The 25958-nt window shown below is 48.1% G+C and overlaps 1 protein-coding gene across 9 annotated transcripts; it reads right to left on the bottom strand.

Annotated features, from left to right (window-relative positions):
• kmt2e (lysine (K)-specific methyltransferase 2E) lies at positions 1–25958 on the bottom strand. Of its 9 annotated transcripts, none has more exons than XM_019278448.2 (25): positions 25590–25958; positions 16708–16892; positions 12274–12385; positions 11797–12026; positions 11556–11695; positions 10911–11092; positions 10776–10814; positions 10479–10673; positions 10230–10360; positions 9901–10018; positions 9649–9758; positions 9299–9545; positions 8253–8351; positions 6249–6386; positions 5487–5672; positions 5071–5397; positions 4674–4973; positions 4272–4422; positions 3941–4167; positions 3798–3854; positions 3148–3693; positions 2747–3015; positions 2578–2657; positions 2413–2492; positions 1–2331 (listed from the first exon to the last, which is right to left on the bottom strand). In XM_019278448.2, exons 2-25 carry the CDS (start codon positions 16776–16778, stop codon positions 1312–1314), a joined length of 5055 nt encoding a protein of 1684 aa, XP_019133993.2. In that variant the 5' UTR covers positions 16779–16892; positions 25590–25958; the 3' UTR covers positions 1–1311. The 9 variants fall into 9 exon arrangements, with proteins under 9 accessions (XP_019133993.2, XP_019133992.2, XP_010737212.3 ...); XM_019278447.2 differs by having other exon boundaries at positions 12274–12388; XM_010738910.3 differs by having other exon boundaries at positions 6315–6386; positions 12274–12388; positions 25590–25957.

The following is a 25958-nucleotide window of genomic DNA, read 5'->3' on the forward strand; positions in this document are numbered from 1 at the left end:
TTCTCCCAGAGACACATGTCACGACAAGTTGTATAAAACTGTCATTACAGTGATTTATTATAATGAACCATGAAAATAGCCAACCAGTGCAGTGTCTGTGAGTCTCTCCCCTCCGCACAAACATACACTCACACACACAAATAATAAAAATTAGAAAAAAAAAAAAAAAAGACAAAAGAGTCCAGAGAGAAGAGGAGGAGGAAGAGGAAGAGGAGGGGTGGAAAAATAAAATAAAAATAATGCTACAGTCACAGAAACATTCAGCTTTGCCAAGAAGAGCGTTCATATGTACAACCATATTTCAAAATGGGATGGGAGCGAATTGTACAAGCATAGAAAAAGAAAAGAAGCAAATATTTACAACCTGTTCCTGGTGAAAGCTGGAGTAACCACCTATACATTAAATTACACTTTCTACAAATAACCATTGATATTCAAAAATAAACCGCTAACGTCCTACCTGTGGGGTCAAGACCTCTGCCTACCTTAGAAGACTACAAGCACTCATCACACACACTCACACACTTTCCTCCTCTTAACACACACACAGGCATTCACACACACATCCATACATGAGTGCAGCCTCCCAGGGCGGTGAGGCAGGCTCCCAGAAACGGGTCTTTTTCTCTTTTTCTTTTCTGAATCTGCAGCGGTGAACAGATTATTTGTTGTTAGACAGAGGAATAAAAAAAATAATTGTGTGTTTTTTTTTCTCTATACAAAAAGCTTTTTTTCTCTTTGCTATAATGAGCCACTAGATTAAAACAAATAAATGTTTGTAGAGAGCCGACAACAGACGAGAGAGGAGAGGAATAACTGACAAAGAAAGAAAGGAGGGAGGGAGGGAGGGTATAGGCTGGAATGTCCATTGATAAACAAAGTGCGGGGCGTTACAACGGGAGTTCAAACAAGACACAGAACAGAGAGTTTTCCTCTCCATCACAGGAAGGATATATAAAAACAAAAAAGGAGGCCAGAGAGAGAGAGAGAGAGAGAGAGAGAGAGAGAGAGAGAGAGAGAGAGAGGGCTATGAGCACCGCAGGGATCGTCCATCTTCATTTTTTTTTACAGTTTGTCTTAATTACTGTCCTTTTTTTCTAAAAAAAAATTTCTGTCCTTGTTTTTTTTTTCCAATTTTTTAAAAAGTATCCTTTTATCCCACAATCAGCTGTTTTTCCACTGGCCATGTGTTCGGGTACATAGAAAACATATCTACAGCTTATGGTACACGCCCCTCTCAGGCTGAGTTCTCAGGGGCTGCTGCTGGGTGGGTGGGGTTGGTTTGGGTGGGTGGTTGAGGGGAAGGGGCCGTCAGTGCCACCCTGTGCTCAGGTACCCCGAGCTGTGGAAGGGGGTCGAGGACGCAGGAGCTCCACGAGTCCCAGAAGGCATCTGGGAGGCGGCGGCCTGAGCCTGGCCTTGTTGAGTCTGTTGGGGAGGAGGAGGGGGAGGTGGAGGCAGTCCGGTCTGCTGAAGGGGTGGGGGGTACGTGGATTGGGGCACTGAAGGGTTTGTGGCGGCGCCGCCCGGGTGTAGCAACGCCGGCTGAAAACCCCCTAAGTTCTGAAAGTGGTGGGCCTGCATCGGGGCGTTGGTCGAGGGGGCTGGAGGAGGTGGAGGAGGCGGCGGAGGAGGGGTGAGCGACAGCAGGGAGCTGCCAGCGGGAGGCTGCTGCTGCTGCTGCTGTGAGGTCTGGCCCTGTGGGGGAGGAGGCGGCGGAGGGGCGGTGGTCAGCATGAGCTGGTGCTGCTGGATGGGAGGGGGCTGCAGGTTGACGTGCAGCAGGGTGGGGCCGGGCATCGGGTGCGGGGGCGGAGGAGGCGGCGGCGGTGGAGCGGCTGAGCTCTGATAGTGCACGCTGTGGGGAAGAGTCTGCATCAGGGGCTGAGAACACGGAGGGTAAGGGGGTGTGACAGCGGGTTTGAACCCGGGGAAAGGTCCAGCAGGCGAGGGGCTCTGGCTGGGAAAATACGCCGTGGAGGCCGGTGGTGCTGGTGGAGGAGGGGGAGGTGGCGGTGGAGCACTCTGTGTGTTATACTGGGGGAAAGGAGCTGGGCCAGTCTGAGCCTGGGGCTGCGGTTGGTTTTGAGGCTGAGCGGAGAACAGCGCCCTCTGGCTGCGGTACGGCGAGCCCTGAGGCTGAGGCTTGGGCGAGTGCAGGAGGGAGGGTCCCGGATAGTGGACCGGCGAGGAGGGTAACGGGGTGGGATGCAGCTTTGTGGGGGTCAGAGGAGCCGACTTGGGTCCCGCAGGCTTGCTCGGCTGCCCGTCGCCGTCTTCCTCCTTCGGTGGCCGATTGGTGGACTGAGCGAGAGGACCAGGAGAGCAGGGCTGCGAGGGAAGACAGAGGGAACGTTAGAAACTTGTCGACAACTCTCTGAGACGAGTCGGATCTTCTTCGCGTTGACTTACGGTGTGAGTCGGGGTCTTCTGAAGACTTGGAGACGGGCAATCTCTCAGTGCAGGTGTATCTCCACCTTCTGTCTCACCATCTGAAAGAGGACAAACGTTTATTCCTCAAACTGTTGAACTACTCCTTTAATGCAGACGATTTACAGTCGGTGTCATCATCCTCACCCGTGTCCTTGTCTTTGCTGAGCAGCAGAGCTCTGTGGTAGCTGCGTTCTCGGGCCTGCTCTACAGAAGTGGACGACGTCCTACAAAAAAAAACAACAGAAAAACGTTGGACCTCAAGGCTCTGCAGCTCCTTCATGTTTTAAACAAAGGCAGTTTTCATGGTACGTACCACTGTCCTTCTCCTCCTTCCTTCTCGCCTTTCTCTCCGGGCGTCTCGGCCTCCTCGCTCGTCTGGGGCTCTTTAACAACGATGGTGTTGTTGGCGTTGCAGACAGCTGTAGGAGCAGGGGGTAGTGGAGGTTCGCTTGTCGTCTCCAGCGCGACGGGGAAGGCGTCCACGGTCAGAGGTGGCACTGTGGAGACAGGAGAGCTGCACTCGGTCTTGGAGCCGCTGCGACGGGCTTCGCGCTGACGTTTCCTGTATTCTAGCAGGGAAACCTGGGAAGACACAACGTCATTGATGAACAAAGAGCACGGCTTGTGTTTGACCAGTAGAGGGCAGCATGTTGACAGTTACTGAGTCAATGAGATCATTGAATCTACATCGAGGCAGCTCTTGTGATAACTTACCTTTTTCTTCTGTGGGGGGTTCTGCGCTGATCCTCCTCCTTCACCGCTGCCATCCCCATTCAGTGAGCGCGAGAAGCCGAGTGAACCTCCCTCCTCAGAGCAGGGGTAAAACAGCTGCCCCTGGCCTTCACTGAAGGGGGCTTGAGGGCCAACCAATGACCCGGTCCCTGCTGTGGACCCTGCCGCAGCCCCAGCTGCAGCGTCGGGCCTGAAGGGAGCCGCCAGGGGCTCCAGAGTGTGTGAGGGGGTGAGGTCCCTTAGGTTTGAGTTGACTGGAGAGAAGTTCAGGCCAGCTGGTCCAGTCGGGCCTCTGTCTGGGCTTTTTATCCAGCCAGGAAAAGAGGAAGCACATGTTTCTGCGGACGAGGAAGGCTCACTACTGCCTTCTACAACCCCACCATCGGTCCTGTCCTCTCCACAGTCCACAGAGTCGGCGACCGGAGGCTGTGGACTCTCAGGAACCGACACTTTGGCTTCAGCCGGGAGTCCGTCTGAACTGGGAGCCCTGATGCAGGGAGAGGAGACCAACGAAGGAGGACGATCGGCCTACGAAAGGAGGGAGGAATCAATGTCAGGGAACTGTCAAGCCATAATGAGATGGAGCACCAATGATGGTCTACTGATGAACTGCTGCTGCGTCCTTCACTCACCTCTTGTACACTGGGTTTCCGGCTGAGCTCTGGGGAGCTCTCCACAGAGGATTCACTCTGTGGAAACAAGAACAGATTTAGTCACTCCAGCTCTTTTTCTAATGTAAACAAACGTGTAACCTCCACACAGACAGTGTTATTACCTCCAGAGGGGCGTTAAGTGTCTGCGTTGGGGTGTTGGGCGGGGGCTCTGTACTGGGCTCCTCCGTTCTGGGACGCGGTGGGGTAGCCAGTAAGATGGGGGTTGCGGGTGTCTCCGATTGGTCTGCCCTGGTGGGCGTGGCACAAGGGGAGCCGTAGGGTGTGGAGCTCTCAGACATACAGGCATCTAATGGACTCAACCGGCGCTTTTTCAAAGGCGTGGGCAACTCTGTGGGAAGAAACATGGCGTGTGCTTTAGATGAACATTCATACGGTACTTTCCGAGTATCGTGGTCAGACATCGCTGGCCGCACAGTTCCCACCAAGACTTACCAGGTAGCGAGCAGGTGCCATTGTAGGGAAGAGGGCTGTCAGAGTCTCCGTTGATTGAGGGGCTAAGAGGACCCTCACAGGGCATGAGGAGGCTTGGTCGTCTGGCTGGGCTGGTGGATCCCTCTTCCTCAAGGGCCTGCTTCAACCATCGCTGAAAGAAACAGGAGAGGTTGAGTAACTCAACAATTGAAGCAGATACTGATACCGGTGAGTTTTCCTTCATCGTTGCAGGTGATCAAATGAGTTTAACACACTGGAAAGCGTTCGCCGCAGTCAGACAGTCAAAGCTAATGATCATTTCTAAACTCACAGATCCATGACTGTCCAAAAACTGGCTGGATGTACTTTTTTTTCCACAAGTATCAAAGCCAAACAGGAAAAATCTCTAAAGCGGGACTCTACCTTCTTGCAGGAGCCGGTGGTTGGCGGCGTTTCTGGCAGTTCTCTGGAACGCCGTCTCCCAGTGGGGACTCCGGGAGTTGTCGGACTGCGGTTCGCCAGGAAAGGGGACGAGAAGCGGACGTAGTGTTTGGGCGTGCTGTAGACCTGTGGAGAGCAGGCCATGCCTGGGAGGGCGTTCAGCTGTGTGGCGAGTACTTCGGGGTCACTGCTTATTCTCAGCGGCCTCTCGGGGGCCGGCTCTGGGGTTCGTACTGCACCACGGTCCTGCTGCTTCTCTCCCACCCACTCACTCACAAAGTGCTGTGAAAAAAAGTTGTTTTTCATACATTAAATAAGTTTATCTGTGTATATTTGCATGAATAAATAACTATTAGTAATTCTTTTACGACGGCAGTACCTTTTTAGTTTTGAAGTTCTTGCTCCCGGTGCGGTTTCTGTCAGGTGCAGGTGAGCTGCTGTGCGGAGGGCTGGTGTCTGGTGCTTGGGAAGAGATTGCCTCCGGCTCTGGTGCGGTGGGTGTCTCTCCTTCGGGGGCTTCGTTGCTCAGAGGCTCCACAGATTCAATTGGAGAGCCAGGCTGCAGGTCAGAGCAGGTGCTGATGGTGCGAGCTCTCCGGCGCTGTTGGCCAATGTGCGTGCGGTTCCTTGAGAAACTTTTCCTGTTCCTCGAGCCTTTGACCTTGGCCGGCTTTAATCCTGGCTCCTCTTTCACCTCCAGGAGCGGCTATGAGGAAAGACAGTCGAGCATTTAAACCACTTGTTGCTGAACACAAAATAGCTTCAGACTTCTGCAGTCAAGTTCACTTTTCTCACCTGCATAACAGCTGGAGAATCTGCCGTCTCTGGCGTGGCTGGAGGCTCCTCCTTGATGTCACTGCGTCCCCCGACCTCCGACTTGATGCTACCGATTCTTTCCAGCGCCTGCTCCCTTCGCTTCTCTCTCTTCTCCATTCGGGCAAACGCTTGCAGGATGGCCTCCATCTTCCTCTCCTCTCGTGTCTGCAGTGGGATAGAAGGGTTCGGAGGTGGGAGGAGAGCGCAGGAACATAAGTCCACAGAGTTTCACTCTGCCACAGAGCCACAGAGTTAGCGATACAACAGGGTTAATGTGTGCTAAACAGCGAAAGCCGATCTAGCTGAGTGCAGAGTGGAGACAAAGGCGTACAAGTGACCCCTTGCTTTCACACTAAGGCAAAACAAAAAAAAAAAAGGAGAGACAGAGGTCAGACAGGAGCAACAGGAAGAATGTTGTGAGGATGTAAAAATGGTAAATGGACTGCGCTTTTCTACCTTTAACAGACAAAGCGCTTCACAATCCAACCCTGACAAACCAGGATAATAAAACCTCTTATGTGTGCCTGTGTGTGTATTTGTGCCACGAATTTTCCCAGGTCTACCTCCACCAAAAAAAAACAAAAAAACAAAGAGCTCCACCTAAAGTCATAACACCTCTTTGAAAAGATTTTCATACCACAGAACATACTGAAACAACAAGACACATTGCTGCCTAGGTCAGCCTGAAGTCAGGCGTCTGCTGTAAAGACGGGACAGTTAGTACGCTTGTGAGTCAGTCACCTCTCTGGGAGATTTGGGGGAGAGGTGGTGGTGGGGAGGCTGGTAGATGGGTGGAGTAAAGTTTACCTCCTTGTGTTTCAGTTCTTTCCAGCTGGAAGCCGCCCCGACAGGGAGATGGGACTGCTCCGCTGGGTTGGCCTGAATGTTCAATAAAGAGACAGCCCAGTTTAGAAGAGACATGTCCCCCCTAAACAAGGCTTCACAAACACTGGACAGAGCTGCACGTGTCACTCGCTGATCTTCTGGTGGTTTTAAAAATCGGCTCGTGTCACGAACTGTGGATCAGATTGGACTTTGTAACGTCTTACTATGTTGGATGATGGTTAATATCGGGCTGCTTCAGGACACGCTGAGTGAACTTATTCCAGGTTTTTTCCTCAAAAACCTGCCACACCACTTTTCTTTTTCCATCCTCGCGATAACTTCTCTGGGTATACATCGCAAGGTATGTTGGAGTTCTCTTTAAATGGCGTTTTTGGGCTGACTGTGACAAAATTTGACAGTCATGAGAGAAATGTGGTGGTCTTCCTTCCTAGATCGAGGTAATATGGAGATTTAGTGAATTTGGGGCTACTATGAAGACGTGCGTGTACGAAACAAACCAATCACAAGATGATTAAATGATGATGAAATGACTCATATCGCTGAGCGCCATTACTGAGAAAGTTTAGGGGGCAAAAATAAGCAGGACACACGTGCAAATGGGAGAAAATGGCGACTCTAAATTGTCTGTAGGTGTGAATTTATCCCCCCCCCGTCTCTCACCCAATGTCAGGTGACTCCAGCCCTCCCCTCCACCACAAGGATAGATGGACTTAAAAGCTTTAACTTAACTTAAAAGTCTCAGGACTTCAGGCCCACAAAGGTAAAAATGCTGAATCTGGGCGACATTACATAAACAGCCTTTCCAAACAATACAAGTTTAGGGAGGCAGGATACGATGCCAACGCACGCTGGTGTTATCTCCTCCACACCTTGTCGTGGCATGAATTTACAAAAAACACCCATGCGCATCTACTACGCTTGTGATCGTCAGTTTGTGAATGTGCGCTTCTTTTGCTCCGGCGGCGGCGGAGCTCTCTCCTGGGCTACGTTCCACAGGAAGAAAGCAGCCTATTGGATCTCCCAAAGTCAATGTGGCCCTGGCAACAAGGCTCCAACCCTCTGCAGCCCCTCTGTCTGCCGCCACCCTCCCCTCTTTTCAACTAGCTATCCCTCTCTGGCCGATTAGCAGAACTATATGTTGCCAAAGATGAGTCAGCACTTTGCACCTTGGGTCCACCGTGTGAAATGAAGCTGACTGCAGGGTAATTTTCAGTGTGTGTTGTGTGTGCGTGTAGTGTGCCATGCCTGTTTATCCCATCTCTCAGGGACGTGAGGCTGTTTGGCAGGGGAAAGGGTGGTTGAACCAGTAATTGACCATCTCAAACTCATAACCGCAATGAAGGTGAGAGGGAGGAGAGCTATATTCCAACTATAATACACACTGGGGGACAGTTTGAGCTTGCGTGACGACACAATATGCTGGTTTGTTCCCACTGGCGGGAGATGGTGTTGTAATCGAGCATGAGGCGCTTGAGGCCTGTTAATTGTCTTATATGCTGGAGGGTGGGGAGGGAGAAAAAGGCAACAAATGAGGGAAATGAATGTCACTGCGTAACGACAGACAAGGCACAAAGCATCAGAGGAAGAGGGAGGCTGAAGGAGGGAGGAAATAAAAAACTAATTCGACTGGAGGAAAAACAGCAACAGGGTCGCTGACAGTGGTGGGAGCACAAGCAGCAGATGAGTGATGAAGAGGAGGGTAGTTTTATGGAAGGTAGGGAGGTAAGAGGACAGCTGCTCCTATCCAAGCCACAGCACCTTTAGCAGACAATAGTGAAGTCCACACCCAGAGCAACAGGGGACAGTTTTATTTTTATTTTCGCTCGTTTGCTGGGTGGCTGCATGGCAAAAACAAACAAAACAAAAAAAAGCTGTAGCCCCTAGCTTGGTCACACTTACCATCTTCCTCCTCCTCTCTGCAATCTGCTCCTCTGACTCCATCTCTACTTCATTGCTAACGGAGGTTTTGTCTTCTAGATCCTCATATAACTCAGGATCCTGTAAGAGGAGGGGAGAGCGGGGTATGGCGCTTTATCATGGCTGATCAGTCAAGTCTGGCTACAGACTAGAGGGAGGACAGGTAAGAGTGGAGGAGAAGGGGGAGGTGAGGAAGAGAGGGAGGGCGGGGGGAGGGGAGTAATCTGAAACATAACGAGGGGCGTAACTCTTGCCTTTAGTAGTCGGTCTGTGCACAAAACACCTGCTCAGAACTCGATCATGGACTTAAAACGGTGCACTTTTGTTCGGAAATGATGATTAATGAATCTGCACCTCGTAACTGTTCCACTCCAAGACATTTTATCTCCTTTGACGGGACTTCTCATCTCACCTGTCTTCTTTACAACTCCAAAACCTCGTACAGTTTAAGCTACAGGGAACACACTGGGCTGCTTTCTCAATGGTCAGAAAAATACACCTCTAGACAAACAACATTTCGCTGATTTGAAACTCCTGAATGAACCCAATTTCGAACAAATTTGGCCTGGTCATGGCAAGTGAAAAAAACGCTTTCTGGAACAGACGATAGACGAGACTTCTGTCGAAGAGAAACGCCGTTCTCTGACTGCGTTTAAAACATGTACGCCTGCACAGAAGGGTACACATCTCTGCCAGACAGGTGGCATAAAAGTGTCTTGTGCAAATGAAAGTTAAAAATCTGAACTATGCCGACAAAAGTTGAGGGGGGACAAAGGTGAATGCAACAAAGGGATGATGGGGAAAAAAGAGGGAACTAAAGAGGATGTACAGTAACAAAGAGTGACGATGAAAAAATAAAAACATGCACATAACATTTCACAAAAGATAAAACTGCATGCATGGACCACAAGGGTAAATGTATATTAACAAAAAAATGAAAGTAGACAAACTCTAAAACACATGAGCAGTCAAGTGTTAAAGAAGAGTGAAATTGGTGCATTAGTGTGACGTTCAAAGTGTAATCTTGCCTGGTTGTTTGAGATAGAGAGGCGAAGAGGAGAGAGCTTCCTCTGTTTGCCGTCGCCCACGCTCTTGCCCTTCCCCTCGCCGTCCAGACCCATGTTCTGGTTCTGGCCCAGGTCGTCTCGAACCGTCTCCTTGTCCTTACGACTCCCTCTGCGCCGGCCGACCAGGTTCTCTGTGGGTTCGAGGTTGTGCTTGAGCACCGGGCACTCCTGATTCCCCTTCACGCAGGCACAGTCCACCTTGTATTTACTGCGAGAAACACAACAAAGGAGCGGAGAGCAAAGTTACGTGACGTTAGAACGCAAAAAGGACGTCGCCTTGCTACTTTTGTCATTTTCCTTTCATAACTCACCAGCTGCCATAGTCAAAATCAAAACCGATGGTGATCTCTGTGCCCTTGGTGATCGGCCTCAATGAGTAGATGTATAAATGCAGCATGCCGTCCTCAATGACGTGCCGCACCTGAGGGAGGTCGAGCAAAACATTAGAGAAGAAAAATTAATCCAGAGAGTGGCGCAGGATCATGACGATGTACTGGGGCGGATTTAATTAGAAACAAGTAATATTCATCTGTTTGATCAGTTTATTTGGGATGTTCACTTACTTCAGAATTAGGGGTGCAGGAGCGACGGATGAAGCGCGCTTCGTTGCCGAAGCTACGAGCGTCCACGCACATCTCCAGTCCGTCAAATTTAGAATAAAATAACACAAATGGGTATGGCCTACAAAAAAAATTAAAAGGAAAACAAGTGAGGTCAGTGCACGAGTGTTAATAATTCACAGATACCAGGACATTGTAATGAACCACACCGCATAGCTGTCCATCCCCAAGACCCCAGACCACTTCATGTTGGTTAATTTGTTTGACCTGCGTAATGAAACGCGGCAATTCACACTCAGAAGAAACAAATCCGGAGAGATCGGCATCCTGACCTCTTAAAGAAGTATCCGTTGGCCTCAAACTGCTGTCTGAGCATGAACTTGCCCCTGTACTCAATGATGAGGGAGTCTGGGGCCAAGTCTCGCACCGCTTTGAGGATCTTCTTGTTCTTCTGAACTTGACTCTGGAAGACAGACACAGTCAGACATGAGGACAGATCTTGGACAGCATATTAAATTACACCAAAATCCAGAAGGCTGACTACAATTCTCAGACATTTTAAAGGATGGGTGAGTTCATACCTCCACAGGGGGTTTGAAAGAGGCAGGGTGCGTGTTGTACGCCAGGCTCTTGCCATCGCCTTGTTCTTTGACACGCAACAGGACCTGGACATCCTCGCTGTACTGATTGCTGCTGGCCTCCTCATAACGCTCCATCCACGTCTTGATCTTGTTCTCCCACAGGGACTCTGTTGGCTCCTGCTCTGGCGCTGCACCCTGAGAAAACAAAAAACATACAGCGCTTGTTGACACACGTGGTTCAAGTTTGAACAAAACGACAGAGTGCGCCGTGGCTGTTTGTTGCATCTGCGTGCTCACCTTTACTCTGGAGGACTTTCTGGACCCTTCTCGGAAGGCCTGCCCAGGAAAGAAGCAGAAAGTTTAATGTGAGCTGAAGTTCAGGCATGTAATGCATAACGTACTGGCTGTATAAATTAGTTAGTCAATCCTGACCTTCTTTGCTCGGGCAGAAGACGCTGGAGGCTCTTTATCACCGCTCTTTTTGCGTTTCTTATCAGCCTGCTTATTGCCAAGGCGCGCGGTAGTCAGGGTGATGGTGGTAGGCGTGTGTTGGAAGGTGGAGTAGAGCTCTAGCGGCACCTCATCTCCACTCTCTGTAGCACTCGTGTCCCCATCTGAATAACCAAACAAATATATTAAATATGAGACGGGAAGTAATGAACAAAGCTACACAAATCTGCTGCAGGCAAAGAAACGCTAACCAAGTCGCAATAATACAACATGAGACATGTTAGAGCACAGAGGGAAGTTTGCTTCTTGTCCAGCAGGTGGCATTGTGTTCCAGGCTCAGGCTGAGTGAAGTTGCCTGGTCTGCAGGGGGAGGAGGCTGCACCCTCACACAGCCTACAACCTGCTCTGTGCACTAACAAGCTGGCCATTTACTGCAGCAAGGAAGCCAGTAAAAGCAGAACTGAAAGATCTCTCATTGAAAACTTTTAGCACCCCATAACAGGCACAGGGGGAATGCCGCTCTCAAAATAACAACCTACTCTGTGTATTTCATCCAAGTTTGAGTCAGTAAACTGTGATTTAAGTAAAGAAACCTTAATGTATATCAGTCTGTGTGATCGTGCTCACCAGACAAACATTCCCGTTTCCTGGTCTGCAGCAGGATGGCCCTCTCTCGATCCAGGTGTCGTGGTTGGCAGCGTTCACACAGGTAGGTCTCAGGAATGTTCTGCCTGTCGATGCCCATGCAGTCTATATGCTGCCAGGCACTACAGCAAAAAAAAACACAGCAGAAGACTCTTAATAAACTTTTAAAAGTCACAACATCAACATGAAACCATCAAACTAACATCAGGGAATCAGCTGTTACCTGCACTTATCACAGCAGATCATGTAGCCGTCATCGTGGGTGAAGCCACAGATGCAGCGGGTGATGTCAGCCCCGTAGCTGCCATCCTCTGAGGTGCTGAGCGTCGTGCCCCTTGATGCTTCGTCCTGGCCCCCTGGAACAAACAACCCCCCCTCTCCTTGTCGGATCAACATGGAGGGGGGAGGGGAGGCTGGTGGTGTAGGTGGGGGCCGCGCCCCATAGTTATGGTCCTGCGGGGGAAGGATGGGAAGAGATGGGAGGTCAGGTGGTGCAGGTAAATGAGAGAAGGCAACCTGAGGAGCTCAAAGTGATACACTCCGTCTCATGTCCCACAGCAGAGTCCAAGTTCATGTCAATAAACGCCTTATTTTGTCATAAACCGGTGTGTGAGTTAGTCATGCTGCACTCAATGATTAACAGAGGAGGGAGGGTTCGCAACATATGCAGGCGATTTGTAACAAAAGTGTGTTTACTCACAGCGTAAGGCAGGCCAATGTAACTGTGGGAATGGTGAGAACTGCTGCTGTAGATCTGGTGTGGGTAGCTGGACTTTTCCACCACCACAGGGCTGGCCTCCACCGATTCTGGTCTGCTGGGCAGCGACACAAAACAAAAGAGAGAAATTGTTACTGTACGCTGAAAAAAAAAAACTTCAATAACAAGGTTACGCACAGTTAATTGTTTCCAACCAACAGTGTGAGGAAGTGTGTGTGTGCGTCAGCGCGCTTTAGCAGGGAAGCAGGGTGAGACAAAAGGTTCAGTGGCAAGAATATAGATGCATTTCTATAGAGTAACACAGCCCGGTGGCCACAGGCAGTAAAAGACCCAATTCTGAGGTAGCCAGCTTACTGTTTACATTTCAGGCAACTTCATACTTGTACTGTGATACGTTCCAGGGGTAAATATTGTTATGTTTATCTCACAGTCCATAGATACAAGATTTTGCACATATAAACAAAAATGTTTCACGTATTCAAAGATTAAAACGCTGGTTTCCAGCCTTTTTTTTTTAGCCTGTGACTTCTCACCTAAAAGCAAAGTGTAACTGGGGCCTTAAATCAAGAGGTAAACTTATCTGCTATACCTGCTAAAAGACCCAATTTTAGGCAACTTCATACTTGTACTGCGCGTTATTTCAGGGGTAAAATATTGTACTTTTTACTTGGCACGTCATTACATTTATTTCACAGCTATAGCTCAGAGAAACAAACAAATATTTAATGTAATAAAAGTTTAAAAATGGTGGTTTCCAGTCTTTTTAAGCTTGAGAGCTTAAGTGTAGTCAGGGCCTTCAATCAAGAGGTAAAATTATGCTATTTATTTCACAGATTAGAGGAAAAATTTATACAGATTTGTGTGGCAGAACTTTCCTAACCTATAATCATATCACAGTCCCTGAGATTTACCTTGTGACTCTTTGGTTGGGAACCACTGGACTTATCTAAATAAGTATATATGGACAAGTTAAAACTAGCTCCACCTCAACTCACCTCAGCTACAGCTGTAAAAAGTATTCAAAGTCTAATAATGTCCGATATAACATCTGTAATACTTAAACTGAAGTAGGATTTTAAATGCAGAAGCATTTTTGCTTGAGTAAAGGATCTGAATACTTCCACCACAGACTGCTGTCATGCCACCTTGGCTGGAAAACTCAAACTCTGAGAGCCAGACGAATAATAGAAAGATATCAAAATACTGCTGAACTCATATCTACGAGGCAGACAATCATTTGAAATATGCTGTCTCTCGCTGTTTCATTCACAATAAACAACAAACACACTGCCGTTTTTTTTTAAAGCTTTTTCAAACCAGTAGATCCACTTTCCCCGGATCACAATGCAGTCGAGGAGGGAGCCTGTTTGGCCGTTTGAGAGCGAGGCCAACCCACCCTTATTATGACATGATTAATCTATTCTTCAGTTGCTGAGGGGGTGGCTCTAAAAGGAAGAAGGAAGTGGAGCTGGCAAAACAGATGTCATGAGACAGGATAGTCAGGTATGAAGGGGGAAGAAAGAAGGAAGAGAGGGAAATTTGAGGAGCACTGCAGCCCGACAAGGAAGGAATCAAAGGTAATGTACGTGTTAATGATTCAATCGTGCGAAAACTTCAGTCTTATTTTCACACAGTCCTGTCTAGAAACATGCTCCAAGGTCAGAGACACACAAAACACCATCAAGGAGTTTTAGCTGTTCGAGCTTGTTTTCTTACTCAAAACTAACTCCACGAGGGCCGACAATTTCCCACGAATGAGGCAGAAAAACCTCACGAAGCACGCTTGACAGCCTCTTAGATATGTGAGTAAGATGGGTACAAAGACTAAAAAGATTACGTGGACTCTGAACAGGCCATGCAGCATTTCTGCCTATGTCAAACTGACAGCTTCGCTTTCACTCAACCAGAGCTCCCATTCAGCGCAGCGAACAGACCCACAAAGTATTAACGATACACGCCAAATAATAAACAAGAAGAGAAGCACACGTCTCCTGAGTTCCCCTCCTTTTTAAAATAAAGGTAAAGTGGTGGTACGGTACCTGCGTGAGCCCCTCTCAGCCTTATTGCTCTTGTTGCATGCCGTAAGAGCAATGTGCAACACTTCCTGTGTGTGTTGCCGCTCAAGTATTCGCTGTCAAAGTGAAAACGTAAGTGCATACATGAGGTCTGGAGGCGGATCCAGAGTAAGGTGTGTGTGTGTGTGCGCACACAACAGATCAACTGCCACATGGATGACTGTGTCTAAATGTTTAAGTGTGCCCGACTTTGAAAGATAGAAGAATTTTAAAAAATCAAACTAGACTCGAGCGCACGAAGCTCAATAACTTTTTCTCCCATTAATGATTAACTAGATCAAAGTCTGTACTTTATAAAACGGGCGACTAAGATCCAGCAGAGGCATGAATCACTCTTTTTATTACAGGTTCAAGAGAATTATATCAGACTTTAACCTATGAGAGAGTGACAGAGAGCAAACAAAACACAGAGGCAGTGACAGTCGAAGACAAACAAGTGAGCCAGCCTGTTGAGCGGGAAGGAAATAAGCATGTTTGAATGTATGTGTGCATAGCTGGAGGGTTTGTGTCACTCGTGTCGTTGCTGCTGGGATGTGTAAAGGAGGGACTAGAGAGAGAGAGAGTACAGATAAGAGGGAGGGTTTGCAGACGTACCGCCAGTCATAATCAGACTCAAACATGAGCAGATATGACCTGCGTCAATGGTAAGCGAGAGGAATGTGTCACGTTCTGAACTTGGAAGTTTAAATAAAAAAATGAAAAAGGTGGCGGCTTAGGTGCGTGCTATTTATAGCTCGTAAAACGTCAGGAGTGTTTAACAAGAGACGGCTGTCGTTTTAAAAAATGCAAACACCTGCTGAGAGAGGGCGAAGAGGCAGAGTGGACGAGTGTGGAGAATGGAGAGATCAACAGCAGGAGAGAGAAAAGGAAAAAAAAGAAAAAGCCAAACAGCCAGAGGCAACGCCTTCGCTCCTAAAGAGCTCCCACTTGCTGCCATGGCAACACTACGTATTCTGTCGGCGTGTGCGCGCACGCCGGGCTCCTCTGGTGTGTCACCGTGGACACACACACACACACACACATATATACACACACACATACACCGCATTAGCCAACAGCTGGTCACGCTGCTGCAGACTTCAGGGGGATGTGGAAAAGGACGTGACGCTGTTTCGCTGGTGAGTAGCCAGCCCCGATATCCCAGACTCGGCTGGTATACTCACAATATTCCCGTGTGTGTGTGTGTGTGTGTGTGTGTGTGTGTGTGTGTGTGTCCCTCTGGTCTGGATGGGACCTGCAGCAGCAGGTGGAAGCCCCCTTTTCAAGCTTGTTATCTGCTTTTGAATAAATCTGCAGCAGGCGATCGGACGCAGAGCACCGACGGACAAAGAACGAGTCAAGGCGAGGGGGCTTTTACTCCTTTTTTTTTTTTTTTTCCCCAGTGGCAGCAGAGCTCCACGGAGGAGGAGGAGGAGGAGGAGGGGTTGGTAAAGGAGGGGGGCGCGGTGGGACTGTTTAAGACGCCATGTCTATGTGAGGGCCACCTGTCACTCAGGACAGTGACCATGGCAACAGGCCCTGCGCAGTGCAGAGGGGAGAGGAGGAGGGGGAGATCGAGGGGGCAGATACCATGGCAACACAAGCTGTCACGGCAACAGCTCTGATGGGGGAAGAGGAGGAGGAGGGCTCTCTCTTTTAAAGAGACAGGAGCCCCCTCCATAAGTTGATGACGTGTGTTATTCTTTTAGTCATACGAGAACCTCTTGCTTCATTTATTTGACCAGAAAAAGCCACGGCAATGCCCTTGACAAGACTATAGGAAACGGAGAGGAGGGGGCAATAGACGGCTTGTTGCCATGGCTCCATGCACCATTTCTGCTCTACTGACTCGATGCAGCGCACACATGGACAAGCATCAATCTACCGAGGTTAGGAAAAGAATCAAGAAAAAGAACATGTACGCTTGACACAGTCTGCGTTTCAGGGCAGATGTAGTCAACAGCTGAGTGCGAGTATAATCAATGACAAGGCTCAAGTGTCCATTAGAGCACACTGCACATTCCTTTCCCATTAACAGTAACTTTGTAAACGTGGGAGAGGAGATCTGTGTGGAAAGTTAAAAAAAAAATAGATGACAGAGGGCAGGTCGGGGCGTATATAGAAGAGAGAGGGGGAATCATAGTGTGTCGAATCAAACACCAAAGAGAGGTGAGAGACGGGGCTGAACACTGGCAGGGAGAAGGTGAAAGGTAGTGAGCACTGAGCGAAACTGAGAATGAAGTCTTGACAATGCCAAAGATGGTATGATGGTTGTAGAGAATGAATGAGGAAATGAGGAACCACGGAGCGGTGTGAAAACACTCGAGGCTTTGCGTGTTGGTTTGGTGGGGGTGTTACTCACTCTGAGCCCGCAGCCATGTCCAGGTATGAGGTGTCTGCTGTGTCCACCCCTACTGGGATGACTATGCTCATGATGTTCTCTGCTGATCAGTTCTTGTCCTACTGAGTCCAGAGAATGGGAGTCCAAAACACTGAGGCATGCCAGCCACAGCAGTCATTGCAGACATCTAAGTGCATCCACAAGGCCTGGACATGTAGTAGAGGTGGGGAAAAGTAGACAAAGAGGAAAAAGAACAAAGAAAATCAGTTAGTGTTATGTAAAAGCATAACGTGTAAACAGTTTAACAACGTGTCATTTCTTTCATACTGAGAACAAAGCACTTGCAAAGCCTGAAATTACAAATCATAGTGAAAACGGGGTATTTCCAGCGCACGTTAACGGGTGATTCATACTTTCAGACCAAGAACACGGTTCTTTGACAGGAATTTCCCCTGTGACAGAGGTTTTGACTGACAAAAAGCAAGAAGATACAACACTGAAAAAAAAAAAAAAAAAAAAAAAAAAAAGCGAAGCCCTGCGCTGCTGCTGTGAACTGCGCTAAAGCGACCTCTACACACACTATACGGCAGGAATGCAGGAAGGCTGCACTGTGAGAAAGCTCCCACAAAGGGGAGCAAGAGAACACAGCAGCCGGGGCCGCCATGAAAAGGAGGGGAGGGAGAAAAACGCAACAACACACAGAGGCCATTTTTTCCCCCCTTCGACTGAAGAGGACTCGCTCTATTCTGAGCGCTCACACATCCCCAATAAAAAAAAAGACATTTCATTGATATGAATGCTACTGTTTGGATCTCTAAACTGTAAGTCACAAGGCATCAATAGTTGACTCCGTTAGGTGTCAGCCGATTAATGTGGTGCTCCTTTTTGATCCAGAGGTAGGGGAGGCTGGTTGGACTAATAAATTATACACCGGCTGATGTGAATCCAGACGGGAGCATATGTGTCAGTGTGGCTGCTCCTGATACGGAGAGCTCTGTTGATAAGCGGGATTAGTGGGAGGGACAGATGCAGAGACAGAATAGGCTGGAGGTCACACCTCCGCCTGCTCATGCTCACACACACTCACACACACACTTGGGGCCAGACAAAGGCTCAGATTGGCGGCTCATGGGTGTAGCTGGGGAAGGAGCGGGGTTAGAAAGCAGGGATGTGTCATGTATTGTTGAGCATAGGGCATACTTCACACACACGGGGCAAAACAATAACACACACCGCCACACCGAGAGCTTGTCTCTGCATGCCTATGAGGTATCTGGCCTCAGCATGTCCTCTGGAGCACTCACATACTCGCTACTCTCTCCAGGAAATCTGTATTTCATTACCAGGTTAAGCTGTCATCAAGGCGGACTACACGGCTTCTGTCAGGGGAACTTCACACAAGTTTTTGTTTTAAAAATAGGCATAACATTGGCTGATTGGTATGGAGGAACTTTGGAAATATTTAAAAATGGAAAAGTTGACTCCAAAAAGGACAAATCTGGACTAAACAGGGTGAATTTATAACCGTGATGCGAGCACACTTTGTACGACTCCACTGAGGCGTGCGACTTCCCCTTTTCTTGATGTGGGTAACAGTAATGTTTGCTCACCTTGGCTCTAGTGTACATGTAGTTTATTTGATGGACATGTGTGGGAAAGATGTACACAGGGATAAATATTTATGGGTATACTGGAAATGGCCCACAAGAACGTGTATGCTGTAAGCATGTAGGAAAAAAAACTCTGGCTGGTCAGATCAGTGTTTGCTTCGTCTGTTCTGGGCTACTGTAAGAAAAAATAATAATAAAAAAGGCATGATAACAGTAATAATCAGGAAAATAATAATAAAAAAGGCATGATAACAGTAATAATCAGGCACTAATTTGCCCACAAATGCACCATTTGAGCCAGCAGGACTGGTGAGAGGCTCACAGACATGACAGCTGTCAGCCACAGGCCTAATTAATAGGAGGAAGAAGACCCCTGTGAGTGTCTGTGTGTCGGGCCAAGGCTATTGGTGAGATCACCTCCTCTGATTTTAAGGGTTAAAAGTATCACTTGGCTGTTGAAACTGATGTAACCGGAACATTTTCTTTCAACAAGGACAGGACAGTTTGAAGTGACGGCCCCCCTCTCCTCCTCCTTTGTATTATCTGAGAGGCCCAGTATGTTTTAGCACTGGTAAACAGCTCCTTTCCCCGAGTCTTTCTAAAGCAGACTGTTTGTTCCCTCGTCCACTTCTTCATCCAGGGAATCCTGCTGTCACTACTGAGGAATGCACACACACACACATACAGAGATAACCCCTCACCCTATCCTTTCCTCTCTACGAGGAGCTGTGCGTCAACATACGTGCGCAGCCAGACACAGTCAAGACCGACAAAAGGCGGGTGGAAAAAAAAAAAACACAAGTACAGTACAGCAGCATTCCTGACTAAATCTGAGCTGCCTCTGCTCTGTCCGCTCCTCCTACTTCCTCTAGAGGAGCTGTCCATCACGGGAGTAGAAACGCAGCCAAAGAAAGGAAAGGAGGGAAGAAAAAAAAAAAAAAAAAAAAAAAAAAAAAAAAAACATACCACCTCCTACCCCTCCTCCTTCCTGTGCCCAGTCACCCCGCCCAGCCGGATTTCTCTCCCTCCTCTGTGCATTTCCTAAATAAACCTGAGACTGAAGCGCAGAGAGCGAGCGGAGGGGAAGGGGAGTGTCGCAGACGCAGTTCCTAATTACAAGGAGGCAGGGAGAGACCATTTAAAGCCACCTTTGGCCAAATCCACTGCTGTTATGGAAACGCATGAGAGGAGCGATGGGGTGGGGGGAGAAAAAAAATGGGGGAACATGAACAGGGGGAGGGCGAGTTGAGGAGGGACATAGCCAAAAGGCATGTAGATAAAGTGGACAACAGTAGAAGGAGGCGCGGGAGGGAAGTGGTTTAAGCTCGCGGAGCGTTTTAATTCTTCTAAAAGTGTTCAGCTTATGATCTTTCTGTGCTGGGTAGGGAGCGTTAGAGATCATCCACAGCCCCCCCTCTATTTCAGAGGGCAGCGGGGTGGGGGAGGTGTACACGGGGTCTGTCTGACAGTGACGCTACACAGCGGAGACCTGGGTGGACTCTGGGTGGCAGAGTGGAGCACATAGCGTAAGCCAGTCTTCTCCTTTCTCCTCCTTCCCTCCCCTCGGCAGAAGGGGACACAGTCACGTCATTGTGTAGGGGGGGAATAACTATCCTTTTAAGACGGCACCGCACTCGAGTCGGCGAGGGAAAACCCACACCATCACACTGAAACCATGCCGCTACAGACAAACAGCTTTCCTCTCTCCTCGGTTTATTACCGCCGCTCCGTGTTGCGAGTGTTTTCATTCTCGTTTTTCGCAGCCAAGTACCCCGGCAGATTATGTTTTTCGATAAGTAGGAGGAGCGATCGAAAACAAGGAAAACAAGGGATTCCAACCGAATCCCCCCCCTCCAATTCCTCCTCGTCCTCCTCCTCCTCCCCGCCACGCTGATGTGACTTCACACCATCTTCATGGCTGGCTGCAATGACTCAGCTCAGAAACACACGGATAACACAAACTCATACAAACACAGTCATATCCACAGGAGGAAGTATGACCCAGATGGAATGTAGGCCTGGCCCTCCTTTTTTCACGGTGCCCACAGTCGGACACATTGCATCTGCCCCGTCCTTCATAAATCAGCGTGCCCATGGCTGCCAAACGCTCCCTCTGCACTCGAGCCACTGAAGGTGAAGTCATACATCAATACAGCGGGGGGGGGGGGGGGGGTGCATGTGAAGAGTCCACACAAGCAATTTTTGCGGCCACAATAGGAACTATGAGTGCGAGCCAAAACCTCATCAGACTGTAAAAATCAGTCCACTTAGGAGTCAGATGATGAGGAGAAGATGTGTTGCAGTGCTCGTGTCCCATAAGTAGTAAACAATAAAGGGGGAGCGGTGCAGCAGACTGAAGAAACTAAGCAACGCATGCCTGAAAATGTCTGTTTCAGGGCTGTTTTATGTTTGTAAACTGATGTGAGAGGCATATAGTCCTAACGCAACATCCCATATGAAAACTCCAAACTGTGCTCGGCTCAAACAGCCTGGGAGAGAGAGCGAGGTAAAGTCAACGAGAACTGGTTCTGGCAGCAAAGCTGGGGCAGCCCTCCTGTAGCCTGAGTAATGTCTGTTCAGGAGAACCCCTGTGGCACAATCTCTCCATCTCCCTCTCACTCCTGCTCGCAGAGTATCACGGCCGGGGCTCACGCGTGGTCAAGGGTTACTTCCTGTGAAACGTCTGTGAATTCGACAGGTATACGTTACAGTTACAGAGTTTCGTCTTTTATCTGTGTGGCACAGCCTGATTCTCAGACACTGACAAGCGGGGCACACATGCTGCGAGCATTGGGAGAATGTGCAGCTAGACTAAAAATGTGAGCTATGCATGTGCGTGTATGTCCGGGAGGGATAGGCCGCTCAGTATCTACAGGGTAAAAAGTACAGTAAGAGGCACTCAGGTCCCATTACAGCAGTGTTCGGGGATCAATTCCACGCCTGGACCGCAGTGCTGTTATATCACCAACACTGATGGCACAGCCCCCTCCTTTTTTATTTTTTTTAATTTGGCCCATCCTGCCATGTGCTACTACCCATGAATTGTAACACAGGGCGAGGATAGTAGAGGCTGCAGCCTCAGCAGCCCCAGCCATAAAGCCACCTGTCGGGGAGGCAGCTTGCTAGTTTAAAAGAGGGATCTGTTACGGCCCAGCTAGCAGCACAAAAACAGGTCACCTGAGCCCTGGCTTCTCCTCCCAGCTGGGATACCATGTGACTGTGTCGGGGCCTCGGAGCCAGGCATCTTTGTCTCTGGGTCTCTCAGGGTCTGGGTACCACACAAGTGAGATCACTGGAGACTGGGCCACAGCCGCACAAGCTTAACCCCACATGGCGAGGTGTGTATCTGCAGAGACACACACACACTTCACCTACGCAGAAGGTGCTACTGTTTCAGGGATGAGAGTTTATTATCTGGAGACGGGGAAGAGAACAACAACAAGGGAAAGCTCGTCCGAGTATAGGAGGAGTGTCGAGGAGATAAAGCTGATGAGGCTGTGGCCTTCATCTGCCCTATCGATATGTCAATACACTGATAGACATCCTGTGCACCTGCTTCACTTCCTTACTGTCTCTGCCTCTCTGCTGAGCACACTGAAAAACGAAATACTTTTTTTGTGCTCGGCTTGTGGCTACTTGATCGTACGTGTGTCTGACAGTCTGTCTCTGGGTTATGGCGAGAGGAAAGGTGTGTCATCTGAGACTGCTATGACTCTTTGCCGCCTGGCAGAGTGCTCTGTCCCTATGGCGGAGGGAAGGGGGGGAGGAGGTGGAGGGGCAGCAGCTCACCTCCCGTCACCGTCTCTGTCAACACAGCAAGCAAACACACTTTGCTGCACGAGGCATCCAGGCACATATACAGCCAGTCAGGTATTTAACGCTGTCAGCTCCGATATCGTGTAAGACCGAGGATGAAAAAAAGAAGCGAGTATCGGGACAAAGGCCTCTGCTCCTTTACGAGGAAGAACAAGCCGGCTGGGGATTTTGTGTATTGTGTATCAGAGACTGATTAAGTGCTCCTCTAGTACTTATAAACCCTTCACAGAAGAAAAGACTCTTTGCCGGCGCATGAAACAGTGACACAAAACGACCCTCTGTTGCCTTCCTATGTCACATAGTAAGGTTGCAGGGTTTTGGAGGCCTGTATCATAGATCACTCCTGCTACAGACACCTTTGTAGGTCCACGACAACAGTACAACATCCTCACAGAGCAGCTACAAATGGATTACATTATCATATTACTAGAGATTTGATGCGCTTCAGCAACTTTGATATTTTACTTTTCTTCACTCGACTGACATTAAAATTATCAGCAGGGGGGGAGAAAAAAAAAAACACTACTTGGCAACATCCACGAACAGGCATTTGAGCTGAATAAAGTGCCAAAGTTTGTCCCACAGCGTGACGTAGAGGAAGAGGACATCTGTGCCACAACCATCCACAGACTTGGAAACGCTGCTTTGATTCAGCTCCTTCGATATTTTCATGTTTGATGGTTAATACAGGAAAAAATTAAGCCTGCACGGTGTGTGTGTCCTAGAACAGTAACAAGTTTAAGTTATATCCTGTTTTATGAGATTGTGCTGAAGCAATCTGTGTTTTTTATTTTACTTTGTAGAATATAAATCAGATAAACACACAGATCCGAGACATTTCAAGAGGTCTAATATAAACAGATTGTTCATGAATACAAAGAGCAAACGCCGATCATCGAGATTTCTCACTACACTTTCTTAAGCAACATTAAAACTCACAACTCGTGTGTGTGTTTCTGTCACACACACAAAAAAAGGGGGACAAACAGTACAGAGGAAATGCGAACCATGTGTGGGAGACGAAACTACACAAGGTGAGATGACTTCACGAAGCAAAATCTGCAATAGATTTAATCTGGACAAAATCAGTTGTGAGTACTTTCTATCACAATAAACACACAGGCATAAGCAGTGACGCATGTTACAGGGATACTATGCTGGCTCGTTTTTGGGGAATAGGCAGCATCACTGATGACTAAAATAAATTAAAAAGGAAAGCAAGCGCAGTATTATCGAGGCACGATCTGGTTTATTTGACGTTATTGTTACGCCTTAACCTCCAGAGCAAAAAAATCATGTGTTGTGTAGTTACTTCCTTAGTGAGTGTGTCGGCGCTGCAGTCAGTCCTGCCGATAGGGGTGTGGAGGGCTACAACGTTGCTATTATGTTACCACAACACCCTGCTGCTGCTGCTGCTGCTGTCGCCATTTTCATAGCGCTTTTCTCAGGACGGCGAGACAAATCCGTGTGGCCGGGGGAGCCTCGCCATGGGAAGAATATCCCCCCAAGAATGCATTCAATCGCCTCCTTTCATACACTCTACCTTAAGTATCACTCTGTCGGTTCAGTCTCTGTGTTGTTTACCAGTTGAGGGTTTGTTTGTGAATTCGTCGACGCAAAAAAAAAAAAGTGAAGCTAATCGGCTAGCAATTATGGCCTCAGAGAGAGAGAGAGAGAGAGAGACAAGGGAAGCACGAACCGCCTTTTAAATGTGACTTTTTATTTTTTAAAACTGTTAAGAGGCAATAATAATGATGATAACCATGCAAAGCTGGCGTAGTGGATTTTAAAGCTAGCACCGAAAGAAAGTGGATTAATGCCTCGGCTTCGTCACTGACAGGAAAGAGCCACAATATCAGAGAGAGAGAGGGAGGGAGATCTGCTTTGAAGCAAAGCCGATTGCTCATGCATATACGGTAATTTGTTTGCTTTAAAAGAAAAAAAGAAAACACAAACACCCCATCACCAATTGCGACTGTAAAAAAAAAAAAATGTTCAAGCGTGGCTTTAAGGGTTGTTACAAATTGTAATGACTGACTATGGGGCGAGATGCCCAAGTGGAAACATCCCCTCCCCCCCCCACAAACACGCTTGCAGCATTTGAACCCAATACACTCCTGAATCTAAAATCGAGACTTTTAAATGTGTGTTAAAGTTAAAGATCATAGCAAAAAAATATATATATAGTCGTGTGACATTGGATCTGTTATTGAATTCAATACAACAACAAAAAAAAGCTCAGTGAGATTACTGCGCAGTGTAGCCAGGCTATTTTAAACAGCTTGTATATAAGACTTAAACATCCCTTTATATATAGAGAGAGAGATATATGTGTGTGTGTACATGCATGTAAAAGCTCATTGTTCTCTTTGGCATTGTTAAATTTAGCTGAACGGAAATAATGTCCCGTGCTCTCTCACTCTCTTTTTTTTTGAGGTTGAGAGCAAAAAAAAACAAAAAAAAAGAGATGGTGAGCCACCACTACTACCACCACCACGACAAATTCAAGTTAGTAATAACTAAAAAGCTTAAATGTACTGTTGTGTTCATGCGTGGTTTGACACTGTTGCAAACACTGTATGACCAAAAAAAGAGAGAGGGAGAGAGATAGAGAGAGGAGAAGGAGGAAAAAAAAGGCGCGTTTGCTCACAGCTGGTTGTAAAAAGTAAATGATCTGGTTGTAATATATATAAAAAAAAGCGGGTAATGATATTTTAGGTCACGTTATTTACACGAATAAACGGATGAAACCGTGCGCAATATGGCCCGCAGTATCACTGTGTCAAACTAAACATGAAGTGAGTCCCCCTCCTCCTCCTCTCTTCTCCTCTCTCTCTCTCTCTCTAGTTACCTTGAGTCAACGTGCGAATAATATTATGTCATTTTTTTTAAGGACAAGTTCACTGCTGGCGATGCTAACTGTTGTTACACGTTAAAGGCTACTGGGGGGGGCATTAATCTAATTGCAGCGTTTTTTGTCGTCCTGGTGTTAATGTGTGTGTTTTTAGTCGCCTTGTGTTTGGTTTAACGATGTGGCAGATACTTGCACAGATCACCACGACCTGTTAGTAATATTTACCCGATGATCTGGGTGTGTGACGTCTCGTTTATCGCCACACGATCAACGAAAAGTCAACGAAGAGCCAAGCTAAGTCGAGCTAGTAGCATGCGCTAGTTAGCAAGTGGTCTTCTTTGGCGTTACGCTCGCCAACTTGACACTGGCGTTTGGAAACTTACGTCATCTGGTTAGCTTTTTAAATTTTAAATCAACGTGAATATAAACCAAATTTGGACCAACAAGAACCCTGAAGTAACGGTGTTGACCAGGCTAGGCTAGGTAGCTGGTACTACATACTAACGTTAGCCCGAGCATCAGCATGATGTGCCTAGCCAGCTAACTAAAGCCAACAATAGCCTTTCCAGGTCGGGATTTGTGCTCACCCTCTTTCAACCTACGACTTAATGCAGTTTACTTACCGTTTTATGTCCACTCTGGAGGAGCTGAATAGCGAATAAGGGGACCTGGGTGAGACCCCCGTCGCTTTTCAACACAGCTTCCACAACCAAAACAATACTTCTGTCCACACACTGCGGATCCCTGGCAAAGCTTTAAAACGTCTGTGTTTAACGGTGTCCTCTGGAGAGTCCGCTCTCGTTGAAAAACGCCTTGCCTCTTGTTGTACGCGGTGGCACGAATTTGACTGGAAATTAGTGGGAAACCGTTAAAACTGTGTCCTAGTCAACGGCGACTTTCAGAAATTAGATCCCCTCAAACCAGTCTGAAAAAATGGCGGCCCTGCCAGGTCTGCCGAGACTCCGCCTCCCCCCCCCGCGAGCCCCCCCTTC

Source organism: Larimichthys crocea, chromosome XX, assembly GCF_000972845.2.
Source record: "Larimichthys crocea isolate SSNF chromosome XX, L_crocea_2.0, whole genome shotgun sequence".
Classification (NCBI taxonomy): Eukaryota; Metazoa; Chordata; class Actinopteri; family Sciaenidae; genus Larimichthys; species Larimichthys crocea.

What these genes read in the sequence shown, in the direction of transcription:
- kmt2e (XM_019278447.2), bottom strand. Translation starts at nt 16,778, where the DNA reads ATGAGCATAGTCATCCCAGTAGGGGTGGACACAGCAGACACCTCATAC. An exon ending in CTTTCAAACCCCCTGTGGAG is followed by an intron (nt 10,361 to 10,478) that starts GTATGAACTCAC and finishes TCTGTCTTCCAG; the next exon opens with AGTCAAGTTCAGAAGAACAA. An exon ending in GAAGGAGGAGAAGGACAGTG is followed by an intron (nt 2,658 to 2,746) that starts GTACGTACCATG and finishes TTTTTTTTGTAG; the next exon opens with GACGTCGTCCACTTCTGTAG.